Source organism: Calidris pugnax, unplaced genomic scaffold (assembly GCF_001431845.1).
Source record: "Calidris pugnax isolate Ruff unplaced genomic scaffold, ASM143184v1 scaffold70, whole genome shotgun sequence".
Classification (NCBI taxonomy): Eukaryota; Metazoa; Chordata; class Aves; order Charadriiformes; family Scolopacidae; genus Calidris; species Calidris pugnax.
The window spans coordinates 7,413,006-7,429,592 of NW_015090862.1; the positions used below are offsets into that span (position 1 = coordinate 7,413,006).

At 39.9% G+C, this 16,587-nt stretch overlaps 1 protein-coding gene across 7 annotated transcripts in view; it reads left to right on the top strand.

The window, feature by feature from the left end:
• The window catches only part of MYO5A (myosin VA), a 106,174-nt gene that overhangs the window by 13,112 nt on the left and 76,475 nt on the right, over positions 1-16,587 (top strand). For all 7 annotated transcript variants that reach the window (XM_014944628.1, XM_014944632.1, XM_014944634.1 and 4 more), the window contains exons 2-4: positions 5,973-6,083; positions 7,566-7,737; positions 13,198-13,342. In XM_014944628.1, coding sequence (XP_014800114.1) covers positions 5,973-6,083; positions 7,566-7,737; positions 13,198-13,342 — 428 coding nt within the window. The remainder of the gene's footprint in view (positions 1-5,972; positions 6,084-7,565; positions 7,738-13,197; positions 13,343-16,587) is intronic.

The window sequence follows — 16,587 nt, forward strand, 5'->3', positions numbered from 1 at the left end:
CCTTGTACAATCAAGGTGTGTTCGGCAAACAATGTACGAGTTGGTTTTGGTGTTACGAGCCACCACGAGTTACTAAGAATGCCTTATAAGATGCTTAGAAGAGAGAAAGAAAAACAAACCCCAACAAACAAACAGTCCCAAATTTTATATCCTTGAGATTCAAATGTAGTGGATATATATACAGTGGATGAAATACTCAAGTACAACGGATTATTTTTTTTCCTTGTGCTGTGACTTGGGTAGTCTCTGTGTGCGTGGAGAAGGATGTGGAGCCTGACCTGGGGTGTTGCAGGCACTTTGGCCCAAACGTGCAGACCTGGTGGTGTCAGCACAGGCAGGCCCCTCGTGGTGGTGGCTTAGGGTGCAGCTCAGAGCCCGGGTCACCCTGTCCCCACCTGGGTGCTCCACGTGCCACCGGCCAGGAAATTCCCACTAGCCAGAACGTTATGTGATAGCATGGGACTATTGATCTTCCCATTAGGTAAACTATGTGAGATTATTTGTCAGATAAAACACTAATACAAATTGTCACATATGCTTTTCTCCACTATATATCATGATATAAATGTCTTTTAAAATTAATACTTTCTAAATACCAGGCCTTAAACTGTATCGGAGGTATATAAATGGCTGTTGCTGAGCAACAAGACAGAAAATAATGCTCCATGCCCAAAGAATGCTACTGCCTTTAAGAAAATTGATAGGTTTTGTTTTGATTCTTTTGCAAAGTTAATGATGCCATTTCCCTCAGGTCATAGGAAGAATTTAGATGAGTCGGTCAGAGGTTTTCTTCCAGCCTGGCTGTCGTGGAAATGTTCTACTTTCCACTCCCTTCTGGTTAGTTGATATTTTTATGAAAGGAAAGTCAAGTCTTTCTTTTTGAACTGTAAGCAGCAGCTGTTGCCCTTGGTTAACAGAAATGTGGTGCTTCCTTGGGACTGCCCGTGTGACAGCAGAAATGTTAGTGGTTTCAGCAGTGGAAGAAATGGGACCTACTCTGGCCTCGTCTGTGAGTGATCAGATCTCTTTGTAGGGCATCCAGGTTGGTCGAGTTAAGACTTGTGTTCGACCTGTTACTCACCCAGCCTTGCGTCTGCTTATATTGTTAATATAAAAGGTGAACTTTTCTGTTTCAGGTGTTTCTAGACTCAGTATTATCATCCCTGGTGGTGGCACCATGAACCAAGTTTAAGGGAAAATATAAGGCCAAAAGGAAATTATTCTAATAGCACCAAATTACCTTTTCAGAGCAACCCCAAGCAAGGAAGTCATACAGCTGGCGAAATCCTTTCCTCCCAAGTTAGCATTTTGCATAGATAAGTCCAGCACTTTGCAGTGTGAACTTTTACAACTTTGTGCTCTGATTTGTAGTTACGCCTCGCTGCCACAGACAGTTTTCTTTTCAATGCAGCCTGCTCTCTCCAGGTGGCCGTGTTCAGTTAGCAATATTGAATGCTTCTGGTCAAATCTAGCTTTGACTTTCACCACATGTTGCTGTTCCATCAGCTTCTTCAGCTGGTGCTGCCAGCATTGACGGTATCTCTTTGATCCAGACATTAACGAGCTGCTTTATGCCTACCTCAAATGAGGTCATCCTTCAAAGAGAGAGGGGCAGCATCTTGTAAGTTTTTCATGGTTAACACCTGGAAGACTGTTTTTTGAGGCTGTCTGTAAGTAAATAGATGGTCTCTGCTGAAGTGAACATTGTACAAGTTCACTTGTATGGGTGGATCATGCTGAGAAACGAGGGACAGCTTTTTATGAGTTGACATTTTGTTTTCTTTCTCTTTTTAGGATGTAGATAATCTCATGAACTCTTTCAGCTCTTATCAAAGAGCTGATAAGCTGGGAAGATAGCTCCCTCTCCTTCTGCAGTAGTTGTGATTGTGTGATGGGAGTGGAAAACTATTGTGAGTGCTGAAGCGACTGCTGAGCTGCTTGCATTGCTGATTCCATTCTGTCAGCAATGTCAATTAGTGCTTCAAGAGGTTAATATCTCAGAAGAGAGGCTTTGTGAGTCATATGGTCTCATTTGATAGATAATTGTTATAGTCTGCTGATTTCTTCATGTGATCTAAGATGAAATCATGTGGTATGACAGAATACTGCAATTTCCTATTATATTTTCTTATTATATAAAATTGTGGTAAAACAGCAAGCTTTCTGACCCACCAGTGAAAAATAAAAACTTCTCCCTGTGTTTTTTTTCTGTTGTGTAACTCTCTTAGAGTGACTACACTGAGATCACTAAGCCACTGCCTTTCAGCAGCCCAGCTTGTCCTTCTTTGAACCAAGTATGGTGATTCCACACTTATATGTGATTTTGGAGGTGGTGGAGTTTTTTTATGTCAGTCCGCTGAGCCTGGAAGAAAGTCTAGGCAAGAAACTGAGTTTTGAAATAGCCCTGTCAATGTGCATTTATTTCTGTGTTTTCCTTCTGAATTCAAGAGTATCTAATCTGAAAAAAATAATAATTGTGTAATTCTGATTTTTTTTTGAACTGGTTGAGAGTCAGTGGTGGTTCTGTGAATTCTGGGCTGGAGACGGCTGGCTGCTGGTGTGGCTTTGAGGTGGTCTGGAAAGACCATGGGTTGCATGTTCTCCTTGTGCCTCTTCCAGCCCTACGTCTCCAAGGAGGACAGGAAGAAGTCATCAGTGGTGAGCCAGAAACATACCCACAGGGAAAGCACAACGTTGTTACCCGGGTAGCAAAACTAAGTTTATTAGAGCAAGATCAATACTGAAGGGTGCAAGTGACACTATTGGTAAGCTTGGGTTGTCATGAAGGGTGACAATATTTACCTAAAATTTCATTCACTGCCTTTCCTTAAGTAAATCATGCTGTTTATCTCCCCTATCAGCAGTTTTATTCTGGTGGTTCAAAATTTACATTGAACTATTGCAAAGGGTAATATATTTATTGATTATACTCAGGTATAATTTTAGTATGTTCTTTGCCATAATTTTTTTTAATCATTTCAGTGCATTTTTAGGCTAGAATTTCTTTCCCTGTGTAGAAGGCCAATTTGTAAATCAGTGTCTCTAGAAGTTTTATCATATTTTAGTCTTATTTTAATGTAGTCATAATTGAATTTATATAGTAATGAGTAAAGAGGGGTGAACACTAGACACTGGAGTAAGGTATTTTCTGAGAAAGAGGCCCTTGGTCCTGCTTCTGCCCGTGGTGGTGCTTTGTTTTCTGTGATAGTGTTGGGTCCCACTAAAGGCTGGGCAGCAATGGGGTTTGAATGTCAACTGCTTATATAAAAGGTAGAATGAAAATTTGATTTTGCAAATCTCTCTGCTAAATTAGCGAGGTGAGAATGTTGTGAAATGATTTAATGCTTGTAATTAGGAACATCTCTCTCTTTCCTCCCACCTGGTCTTTTTACCAGGTGTTTTCTTTGGCAGGGATTTAAGGATAGGCAGTGATGCTGGAGATGAAAAGCTACAGCTTAGCGCTCATAGGATGACTTTAATTTCTGTAGGGTTGTGTCATGTGGAAGGTTCAGCTGTCTGTAGTAGCCCAGTTTCTATGGTGATCTGTTCTCTGCTTTCTCTTTCCCTTCTCCAGACAGCGGAAAATACACAGTTTCAGCTGAATAAATGAAAGGTGCCCATTTCATGCTGGCATAGATCATGTAGTTAGAGACTGCTACGCAGCATTTGCTGCCTGAAGTTAACAGGATTTGTGTTGTATGAGGCTGCTGCCTTTTCTGCATCAGGAAACTTTTCTTTGTGTAGCCTAGAGGGGAGCAGCCTGCTAACCCGTTTGGCTAGGCAGTGTTTAAATAATTTCCTCTTTTCTATTATGTTTACATTGCCTTCTGTTAATTCCTGTGATGAGAGGGAAGCAGTATCCCATCAGAAATATTGAGGATGGGGAACTGCAGCTGTTGCTGGGTGGCTGGGGGTAACCTTGGGCAAAGTGTGGTACGTATTTGATCTTCAGCTGTGTCTGACACTGCAGCATCTTTGTGCTGAAATAAAAAACTTCCCCACTTTCTCACAGGGTTTTGATTTTTAGGATTTCTTTGTTTTGGTTGGTGGATTTTTGTTGTTGTTTTTTTAAATAAAAGAGAGTTCTGTGAACAGGTGCATTGGGGTAAGTTTGGATATATGTGTGTTTATGAAGTTTTACAGGGAACCTTTTATTCAAAAACCACATGGGAAAGAAAGAAGACATTGCTTCTGAGCGTACTATTTGACTCCAGTGGAATTATTCTGTCGTTTCTGTAGGTTTGTCCCTGCATGGGCACATACACTTGTTAACACACACCTTCATTTTAACTCAAGCGAGGTTTATTCGCCTTTGAGATACATCAGGGCTGAAAACAGATGATCCAAGTGCCCAAACCCATGGCTTCTGCTGTGGATTGCCCAGCTGCTCCACAGCCTCCGTGGCTGTTGCAGACACTGCTCTGTGCGTGGCCAGAGCACACACTCTGCACAAGAATTATTGGGGGTGGTGTCGTTCGTTTTTCAAATAATTCATCAATATCAATATTCGTATCTTTTGGGGAAACAGGGAAGAGGGTATGTAAATAATAAAGTAATAACTGCACTTCTGTACTGAAAACAATTGCAAATATATATGAAACTAATACAGCTCAAATGAAAAAAAGAAAACATGACCACATATTTACTACAAAGAACAAAGTTCTGCCTTTGCTCTAGTCATTTTATCCTTTCCTGTCTCACAACACAAAGGCAATATGAAGCTTGGTCTTTCAAAAAATCCCTAGTAGAAACCAGAAGTTTGTCATTTTAAGTAGTGGGAAAACTGGGTTAATAAGAGGGGGGAAAAAAAAAGAAAAAGCAGCCTTAGCATTCTTTGAGGCAGAAGATCTATGCAAAAATCAGTTGTGTAAGATTAAGTGATGAAGCTCTATGACCACATGCTGTTTTCTCTGCCATCAAATGTTGTGCTTTGACAATTGTGTTACAGTTATTTTGAAATAATTTAGTGGATTTAGAATGTTTTGCAACGTGGCTGCACCTCTAAAGTCAGGAAGCTGTTTTGTTTGCAAAGGTGAGGGGTGTGGGGTGATCTTGGTGCTCTCTAGGCATTGCAAGAGCATCAGTTCGGAAGCTTTAATATATTAAAAATCACATAGCCTTTTCCTTGTGTTACTCAAGAGTGGTTTTCATATGTATATATTTGCATGTACATGCAGCTGTATAAGTAACTAGATGATTTCCATATACCTTTAATTGATTCTTGAATATGAGATAACCATTATATCTCCACTCATTTAAAAATATGAATATTCTTTCTGTTTTTGAAAACAAGTCATATGTTTGCTCAGGGTTACTTTAATGAATAAAGTTTGCGTGAAAATGGTCATTAATTGGAATGCTGGTTCAGGGGTTATTTTCCTATTCTTTGGAGGCCTCTTCAACCAAATATTTTCTTTTTTTTTCTTTTGACATTCTGGAGATAATCCATTTTAGACTTGCCTTCTTTGCAACTACAAAAGAAAGAGCTTTTAATACTCAAGATCAGATAGCTTTGCCTGCATTAACACGAATGTGCCCAAGTGTTCGCTTTGGGGGGAAAAAAAAAAGCTACATAAAGTTATGTTGCAAATGTGTTTAGAATCTGCTCAGAAGAGTTTCTACAAGTAGTTTTTTTGATAATTAAGTTTTTAATCTCTCTGAAAACACTTTTTTTTATGTGTAGATTTTCAGCATTGAATGTGTACCTTGGAGCATTATGTTGCGTGAAAAGTGCCCTTTTCTTTCTCTGTAGGCGATAAATTAAAGTTGTGTAGTATTTTATCAGTAGATAAAACAATTTATTAATCTCAGATGTACTAATTACCTTCTTTGTTGCTTAAGGCTTTGACTGTTAAACAAGTATTTAAAAAAAAAAAAAAGAGAAAAAAAGCTTTTGGTGTCATGCATATTGGTGATTTAACTATATTGCAACAAAACGTCACTGATCTTCTGCTGTTGTTCTTGTATTGCAGTATGCCAGGGTTTGGATCCCTGATCCAGAGGAGGTCTGGAAGTCAGCAGAACTTCTCAAAGATTATAAACCTGGAGATAAAGTCCTTCAACTTCGACTTGAAGAGGGGAAGGTAGGTCTGTGTATTGTCCATAAGCTGATTGTTCATGCTCTTGACTGGAGATTGACGTATCTTGCACAGGAAGCCATATTGTCAAAATATCTCCGTATTTATGTATATGCAATTATTCTTGTTCACCGACTTCAAGTAGTATTTTTTTGTGTGACAAATTATACCATTCATTTACAAAAATCCATTTTTCCTGATTTTTAAAAATAACATGTGTTGCTTTTATCCCACTGCATGTTACATTCAGTTGCATCATATTTTTCTGCTTAGGCCGTTAAAACTATAACCCTGCTTTGATACTCCAGTGAGAACAGTGTTGCTAGGAGAACAGTGTTGCAGAGAAAGATTTGTGACTTTTAAGTTGAGCGTAACCATCAGAAGATTTGTAAAGATAAAACGGGGAAAGGATTAAAAGCATTATGAAATGGTGCTATATATGGTGTAGAGAAAAATCATGACGTGTCTACAAAAAGCTTGCGTCCTTCTAGTTGAAGGCTGGTTCATTTTTTTCATGCCATTTAAATGGCTATTTAATTTTAATGTATAACAATGATGATCCCTGAGATCTTCCCATGGAAAATAAAGATCTACTGCAGTTGGCCAAATATTTATTTTTAACTTCTTTTCTTACGGGTGTTGTTTTTTCTTCTTACCAGTAGATCCTACTTTCACGTAGAGACCTACATAGCTGTGAAGTAAAAAGAACAAATTATATATATAGAATAGCTTCTAAATAAAACATTTTACTTGAATACGTTTCAGTCTTTGACTCACTCATATTTCTTACATGGCAAGCTGAGTACAGCCTTTTTAATGTGACAAGATAAATCCCCCCCCCCATATTCTGGGCTGTGTGGGGATGCTGCACACTTGAGCATCGCATGTAGCAGAATGGAGGTGTTTGCCAATTGAGTCATGTTGTGTGCAGAAAAGAAAATATCCGGTAAATAAAGTAATTTTAGATCTAGAGACAGATGCAATTAAAACATCTTCATTATAGATTAATTTATATTTGCAAAAATTGTAGATAGTGGGTTTTTTTCAGTTTATATGTTCTTCATGGCGTTCTGCCAATGTTTTTATGTAATATTACTGTGTATGAAGCTGGCTATAGACTGTTGGAAATCTGCTTTCTCTGTTCCACTCAAGAAGAAAATAGGATGAAAAACTAGTTAGATTTATGATACAACATGGTTTGTTTTATTTAATAAAAAGATTTAGCAGCAAGAGAAAGGAATTTGCTTAAGTAATAGTTTAAAAAGATGATGTCTCTTTATGGTTGCCTGTTGCATATAGAAAATCCTTTTGGGAAATATTAAATGACATTTTTGGAGAAAGAACTGCCCCCTCAAATCACCAAAAAAGTTCAATCTTGCATCGTGCTTTGTGACTTGGGCAGGTTTTGCTGTGAAGAATGACTGGGGGGTCTGCGTGAGAAAACCTAAGCACCAGCTCTTTCACCATGTGTTTCTGTTTGATTTGCAGGACCTAGAATATAGCCTAGATCCGAAGACCAAGGAACTCCCACCCTTGCGAAACCCTGACATACTTGTTGGTGAAAATGACCTCACAGCACTCAGTTATCTCCATGAACCAGCTGTTTTACACAACCTCAAAGTTCGATTTATAGACTCTAAACTAATCTATACCTATTGTGGCAAGTACTGTCTTTTCATACCATAATCTATACCTAGAATGCTAGACAGCAAAAGGAAAGTTGATTATTGATATGCATGCTTTTAACTTAAAATCATTTCATGATAGGACATGTTGGGCTGTTCTATGAAAGTCCCTGTGATTGTGGTCGTTAAGTGCATTAGAAAGACTTCAAAGTGTTAAGGTTCAGAGAAAATTGACTTTGCTTTGTATCCCTCTGCCTTCCCAGTGGACTCTGTTTATGAAATGTGTGTTCAGCAATTTCAGCGTGCTGGGATTTTTATGTGTTTTATTGGATTCCTGGCTGGTTGGTGTTCCTCTTAGTCTTGCTTAGATAGGCATGGGCTGGAGGAGAGCTTCACTGCCTGTGCAGTTTGATGGATTTATGCCTAACTCTGCATTGAGCTCCTTTGTCTCTGTACAGGAGATGCCAGTTTATTTTCTTTTTCATGTTCTCCTGTCAGTGCCACTACAGGACTAAATCCTCAACAGCACATGAGCCAGCGCTTGTCCGTTCACAAGTATTAACAGTCTTGGTTTAAAAAATACCACTGAACACACAGAAGAGGTTACTCAAAGTTGTAGTGATAGGCATAGCTTGTGGTAGTTTCAGATGTCCAGAATGGTGGAAGTCACTTTAATGGTCGCTTTATCGTAGGTTCAAATTTGCAGTCAAGATTTAAAGAAACATTGTGAGATAGTTTAGGCTTGAAATTTGCATTTCATGCTTCTGGTCTTTTTTCTCTATGTGCCTGTGTTTCCTTTAAATCTCAGTGTTTAGTCAAAATACATTACTAACTTTTAATATAACCTTTCAATATAAAAACTTTGTTAGTTTTTCAAAGATTGAAATCTGTAGTTTGGATATTGTGTTAGTGAATACGAAACAGTTTAAGTCATTGGTGGATTTTTTTACATTTTAAGCTGAGTAAAACAAAACATAATATCATGGCGTGATTGCTAGAAACCAGATATTGAAAATTTCCTTCTTGGAATTGTCTGATGAAGGCAAAGACACATTTCTTCCAGTAGGTGTAGTCCAATTGTCATTTTCATATTAATTGTAGCTCAGTTTATGCCAGCAGAAAACATGCCCCATGATTTCTTTTTAAATGTGCAATTTAACTTTGTCTCTAAACAGACTTTTGTAAGGCAGTCCTTGTTCTGGGTATCACACGCCAGAGTATATTGAGCCTTCCTGATGTCATCATGTATTAGATGTTTGTAATTTCACTGTACTTTGGGCTACTTTGCCAACTGTGGAGTAGGGAAGTCACGTTGCAAGGTGGCCCTTGGCAGATACTGGCTCGTCCTGACGGCAGGTGGCTGAAGGAGGAATTCATGTTTTACAGCCTTGTTCTCTCCTGGTCTGCACATGGAGGATGCCAAGGGTCAGATTTTCCCTCTCCTGGTCCCTGTTACGGTTCCACCCATGGTGATAGGTATGGAGAGCTAAGGCTGCCAGCACGTTAAAGACATGGTGATGGGTGGACTGCAGGTCCTGCTGCATTTTGCGCACTCTGATATTCCTGACCTGTGGATGCTCAGCAGAGCGCACGCATCTACTCCCAGTCCCGCTCTCAGGCCATGGGGGGCTGAATCAGACTTTGCCTCCCTCTGCTTGCAGCCAGCCTTCCGCCCTGTAGGAGCGGGAGATGATTCATACCCACGTCTCATCCCATCATGCAGTCAGAGCATGACTAAAGGCACAGAATAATTTAGGTTGGAAGGGACCTCTGGAAGTCTTTGGTGGAGCTCCCTACTTAAAACGGGTCTGACTAGATTGGGCTGCTCAGGGCTTGGACCAGTCAAAGCATCTGAATATTTGGGTACCTCCAGTGATGGAGATACTGTGGCCTCTCTGGGCAATCCCTGCTGAGTTCTGGTTCCTGGCACTGGGAAACCACCTCAGTTCCCCTAGCTTAGCTGTTGTCCATGTTTCTGTCCCTAGTGCCCCCACGGCAAAGCTCTTGATGGGGTAATGTTTTGTGAAAGGGCTTTTGGGCTTGTTAAGGGGTTTTCAGCCTGAGTTTCATTGTTTTATAGTTTCTCATAGGGCTGGAAGTCCTTTAGCTCTTCATGGAGTGGGTCTGACAAAGGGCCTGGGATGGAGGAGCTTGGTCAGCTGTTTCGCTTCCAGACAAGTCTGAAGTGATGGATCTGGGAACTGTGTGTGGGTTTGTTAGAAACATGCAGATCCAGGAGCGTGGGGGTTCCCTCCTGGTGGTCCAAGTGCAGGGGAAGGAGGTTTAACACTTAACTGGTGACCTGAGGAGTGCAGAATGCTGTGGATTTATTTGCGTGGGAGGCAGGGATATGTACATTATGTTGTAAGCTAAGGCAAGTAATGTCAGCATGTCAGTCTTTGAAAATCAGGTCCTTTGGCTACGGACATTCAACTTTCAAACCGGCCCGTCAGTTCCCGTTCTGAGTACAGGCGGCTTCTCCTCTGCAGAGATTATTGCCTTGGAGCTCTGCCTGCGGGAGGACTTGCATTTGCCTCCTTAATCTGATTCACACATTACCCAGGTTAGTTTAAATACCCGGTGAAGGTGGTTTAAGCTAACCCAGTTGATCTGGCCTGAAGGAGATTAAAAACACTTTAATCCACCAATAGAACTATGGTAACATTATTCTCAACCAGCAGAACTAGAACTGGGAGGGATGAATGTCCACGGCCCTAGGAATTATTTTAACTGTGCTGTCCTTTGTGTAATATGTCACATGGATGTTAAATTCTTTAAAATTTCTCTTTGAAGTAATCCAAGCTTTTAAACAGAAAAACCTCCTGATTTCTTAATTTCAAGTCAGCTTTTCACCAGCAATTCAGAGGTGATGAATAACATTGCTTTACTATTGGGGATATGAAATGAAGGATTAACGAAGGAAGTTGAAAAGTTGCAAAGGAAAATTTGAATGCTTACATGGAAAGACTGCTATAGCTGTGATGAAATCTCAGTGAATACTGCTGGTTAGTTCAGATGTATAAAGTACTGCCTGCTATGCAGGGGAGCAAACTTTAATTTAAATTAATAAATTATTTATATTAATATCCAGTTTGTCCACAAATGCGTGAATATATTCATGATAAAAGAATTAGCTAAGAAGAATGGCCAAAGGAGTAGCCAGAGTTTTATTTAGTGTAATTGTAAGAACAAAAACACACATAAACTTGATTTGGGAAGGCCCATGATATTTCTTAAAACAGCAATATGATTTAGTGGAGATAAAGAGAAGTTATATATAAATTAATCTGGATTGTAGTCCTGTGAGACAGGATTTAAAAGTTCCATAGAAATCATATAATTCCTAACTCACTTGTTTTGGGTATTTCCATATGGCAGTTGCTTGCACATTTTACAGATCATTACTGAAGGTAAGTGATTTAATGTGCTGGAGACTTGTCATGGGGCTGCTTGTTTGGAATTTCTGAAGGGTTTATTTTTGCCAACGTAGCCAAAAGCAGGAGAGAATTGTCTGAAGCCTCACACGGCTTTCTTTTAATGTCTCTTTGATTAGACATGCGAGCCTGGGAGGCTCAGCTCGGTGGCGCACCCTTACTTTTTACTACTTTTTCACGGTTACAGAGGGCAGATGTTAAATACCAACACCGAAAATACTCCTCGAGTCTGCTAGTACTGAGGTCCCTTTCCCTCCCAATCCCTCTCTCCCCCCCCTTATTTTTTGGCTCATCATTACAGCGTCAGAACTTGGCATAAATTTTTATAGAGACTTTTCACTCAAGCTCCTGAGTCATTTCAGTGAAGTCTGGGTGATGGAAAAACACTGACTCTCCCTACATGGGCGTGTCTGGCCATAAAACTTACCATATATTCGAGGAAACAGATCAAGGTCTCTCGGATCTCTCTGTGAATTATATTCTATTGTTGTTTAATGTTTTTTGCTATGGCTTGTGCTTGATCTGTAAATGCATGCCAGGATTTAAAAATGGGATGATGTTCCTGGCAGCAGTGCCAGACTGTAGGTGCTTTCACTTCTCCTAGCTTTTCCATGGAAAATTTCTGAGATAGACATCACACCGCTGTAATCTGCACGGAGCAGAGGGCTGGGATCTGCACTGAGGAAGTGTGTGTGCGTGTGAATTCTTGAGTAAATTTAGAAGCAAGCTGAGGGCTGTGGCAGTGCTCCTGGCGCAGTTTCTTCAGCCATGGTTTGTCCAAGGACCATGTGTGGCATGCTTCCTACAGTCACTGTGCAGCTATTTGCCCCAGCATTGTCACTTTTAGGCACCCAAATATACATATGTGTAAGAAGAAATTCTATTTTTAAAATAGCCACAGTTAAAATTAGAGTTTCTTTCCCCCTCACCCTCTTATCCCATTGCCAAGGTGAGGAGGAATGCCCATGTCAAGAGAGCACAGATTGCCTGGCACGGCTGGCTCTCGTGTGGCAGTGATCAGTGTTTTCACCCCTGCATGGAGCAAACAGGTGTTCCTTACCCGTTGTAAGTGCTGCAGGAGAGAAAGGTATATGTAATCTTTGGCAAATCATCCCCCTGGGCAGAGCAACCCTCATTTCTCATGAAAAAGAAAACCATACCAAAAGCATTTGAAATGGCACTTTGTGGCTAGGAAGGGCGTATGGAGCAAGACTAAGCTCTCCTGTGCGGGGAGAGTAAGAGGATGGTATGAGTTTAGAAATGCTGTAGTAATGAGTGGTGGCTGAAAAGGAAGATACGTGTTTAACTGGGATGGAAAAAATAGAAAATGGAAAGTGTAAGTAGTCATGTAGACAGATGTATTAGATGAGGGTTTTATGGTGCCTTCTAGAGCTGTAATTACTTAATTTCCTGACATTACTGTATACCTCTGGGTATCAGCTGTATGAGATATGTCTACATGTACTTTTTTTGATCCCTTTGAGCAGGAGGTTGTCCTGCCTGACTGGTAAGATGCCCTGGAACCCAGATTGCACCATGACTCTCCTTTGTTGCTTGTTACTAAAGCTGAAGATGTTATTCCTGGGTGCAGCGTAATGGCTGAGAGGTTCACACGCTTCACGTATCCAAACTGGCCGTCAGCGAGGCCATGTAATAGCTGTAATTCACAAATCACAGTATCAGTTGTAACTCAAAGTGAAACGCAGGGAAGTACAATGTGCATTCATCAGTGTACTGTACCGAGCAGGCTGTATTTCAAGTCCACACAGTCTGAATCTGGTTGTTTCATGCTCACTAACTTTAGAAAAGGCAGACAGAGGAAAAAATAAAAAGTTGTCCCTGATGTGTTTCCTAAAGCAGGATAGAAGTAAACTCTTCTGACACTCTTTTCACATAAAACTGTGGTCAGAATAAATATTTGTTGAAGTCAGTAATATCAGATCCTTATTCTTCTCTAGCTAATATTTTTAGAAAGGCTAAAATTGGTGTTAAAGCCACTTTTTGGTTTGTTTTCTTTTGAAACAGCTATTAATAATTCCTTTTGGTTCATTTCCTTTCTAGGTATCGTCTTAGTGGCCATAAATCCTTATGAGCAACTGCCTATCTATGGCGAAGATATCATCAATGCCTACAGTGGCCAAAACATGGGGGATATGGATCCACATATCTTTGCGGTGGCTGAAGAAGCATACAAGCAGATGGCCAGGTTTGTAGACCACTAGTCCTGAATTCTTTTTTTTTCTAAAAGGAGTAAGACTAAAGTTTCTGGCCAATGGCCTTCTCTTTAATTTATAGCTCCTTAAATATTTTGCATATAAATATTTATAAATAAATAAAATTTATTTATAAATTAAATTTATAAATAAAAATATAAATATTTTTCTCCAGTGTTTTAGTAAATTTCACAAGAGGGTAATTTAGATCTGTCTTTTCTCCAGTGTTTTAGTAAATTTCACAAGAGGGTAATTTGCCTAAGCTGGCGAACAGTACGGCATTACAAATGCTATGGAGAGACCATGGCCACTGACAGGTAACAGGAATAACCACAGATCTTGTCAGTATTTACGTCTAAAATTAACCCAGTACTTTATAGGTTTATATTATTTTACTTTGATTAGCAAAATATGGAGATACTTTTTAATTATCAGTGTATTTTTAAAGAGAAAAGTGCTATGTTCTTAACTGCTCTGTATTTATATGTGGTACTGACAACAACAACAAAAGTCCCTCGGCTTATGAGTGCTATTATAGGCTCCTGGTCACGTTGGTAAAGTCCCAGCTTCGTAATCTGCCTGTGGCTGCTGGTGAATTAAGAGGGAGCAGAGGAATGATTGCACAGAGTGCCTGGGAATGGTGTCTCTAAGGACACTAACAGCTGCACAGGAGATCCTCCTTTCTTTAAATATTGCATGAAAATGAACTTGTCACCCAAGGAGAGTGGTTATTAGAAACTTCTGCCCTTCAGCCCAAGAGCCTGCCAATTTGAGGACCTTTTGAAATATTTTGTTTCTAGGTAAAGATCTTTTGGGGTGCTGTGTGGTTAACAAGATGGTCCCTGGTATCCTCTCTGGTTAGCTGTGAGCTATTAATACAGTTTTCCTTGTTGACAATACAGTCCATGATCAAATTAATCAAGTAAAACAGTGGCAGATCTCTGGATTAATTGTGATGGCTCTCAAGCTGTACTGCAGGAGCAGGAGGCAAGGGGAGAATGGGTTGAAAATGGTAAAATGTTCATCTTTGAAATTAGCTATCTGTTCATTTAAGAATCCATATGAGAGCTAGAATGAATAAAATGCTCTGTACACTGTGAAGTTAGTCAGCTGCGTACGTGAAATGGTGATTCATGATACCCACGCAATAGATAATTTCAAAAGAAAACAGTATGGTACAGTGCAACACTTCATGACTTGGGATAATTTCGAAATAGCCAGTTTCAAAAATACCCTCCATCTGCACTGTTGAGTGGCAGAGGTATTTGCCTTACTTCCTTTCAGCCGAGAAAAGAGACATATCGTCTGGTATGGGAATATACAGGCAAAACTGCATGTTATGACAGTCACATCTGCGTTGTGGCTCTTCAAGTCTCACTCACCGTTTTACTGATCTAGATCACTGCTGTTTTAAAAAGACTTGCTACTCAAGCCCCTCTAAAAGCTCTACAAAATAAGAATTAGCCTGATTTTACATCTGTGGCACAGTACAGTCACCTGCCATTATAAGTCAGTGATGGATGTAATACAAATTCCCAGAATTTTTGTTCTTAATGTTAGTAAGTGAAAGTAAGAGGTTGGAGGGGGCTCTCTCTCCAAGAGCTGCCTCTGCCCACTGTCTGGAGCAGGCTCACCTCTTACCTGTGTTGAAATCTCAAATTGCCGGATCACCTGCACTCCGTGTGCTTTTGTTGGCTGAAGCCTGTGCACTGGAGATCACTATCTGCCACTGTCTGTATCCTCTGCCCTCAGAGGAAGACTCAGAGGGCTCAGATTTTGGCTAGAGTTTCTGCTGTGGTTTTTTGCTTTTTGTGTTAATTGCCTGCTCTTCAGCTCTCCCTGTACCCTCCAGCAATTCTGCTGTCCTGAATAACAACAAATAAGATGTGGTAGAAGTTCCTTTTTGAAACAAATGATGAGAAGTTATATAAGCATGGAAATGATCTTAAATAATCCTTATGCATTAATGAATTAATGCCTTTGTGTGTCTACAGCTTGTTATAAACAATTTGTTATTCTTTTGTGAATAACTGACAGTACTTTCATAGGTGCAAAATGAAATCTGGGCACGTAATGAAAATGAAAAAAATTCCTCTATGCTGACGTAACCATTTCATTGTTTATTTAGTTTCCTAATGTTTATTTCATTTTCTCTCTACTTTTTTTGTTGTTTGTTTTTAAGAACCTTTTCTGTCATTTGGAGGTACTGAGTTTACTCACTGAATTTCATTTTGTAATGCTGTTTTCGATTCCTTCATCAGTTGTCCTGCCCTTTAACTTCAGTGATACTTTCTACATTCTGAAAAAAACACCTTTTAGTCCTGAATTATGAAGTTAAAGAAAAAAAAAAGTGCAGATTTACATTTCTGCATCTGGTTATTTAAAAATGAAAATCAAATTGTCTGTGACTACTTCATTAATGCTTTAATAGTTGCATCGAATATTCATATGGTAGCTACTCATGGCATTAATCTGCATTTTTGCATCTAATTGGTGAGATTTATTTTTCTGTTGTTTCTAATCTTTCCTAACTCCATGTTTAAATGATCACTGGAATAATTGGTCACGATGCTTCTATCCATAAGGCTTCAGTGAGCTCTTCTAAATATTTACTCCTTAAGACTTCTTGTTAATTCATAATTTAATGATTTAGAACTTGTTCTTGCCAGCTTCATTACTCCATCTGCTGTGGCTGAGAAACTCTTTCCATGTGCTTGGCTGTAACTAAATGATCTCTGTGGTCTTCTTCAGCCATAGAAAATGCCCCGTGACAGCAATCAGGACGGGTAGTGATTATACACTAAATACTTGTACTGTGTCTTTGGAAAAAATACAGTGCAAAAACGTTGACTGCTGTGTTGTCAGGGATGGAGCTCACATCTGGCTTCTGCATGAAAGGTGATGCTCAGCAACTGCTCGGGGTTAATGGCAGCACAAAGCAGCACACACAGATACCTTCACACCTGGAGTGTTCCAGCCCAGTGGTGTGGTACATGTCGTCTGGGAGGGGGTGTCCCCCTTGGGGCATCCATTAGTTCCTCTTTCAACAGCACTTCTGTTGCCAGAAAGGAATATGGCTCGTCTTTACCCATAGCTGGCAACCGAGTAAGTGATTACTGTTTGCTCAGGAGCTTCTTGTCTTTTCCAGCACAGGAAAACATGCACAGCTCTTTTAAGACTAATCTCATTTTGGATTAGTATTTCTTTTAATTTCTCCCTCTCTCCCCACCCCCCCCCC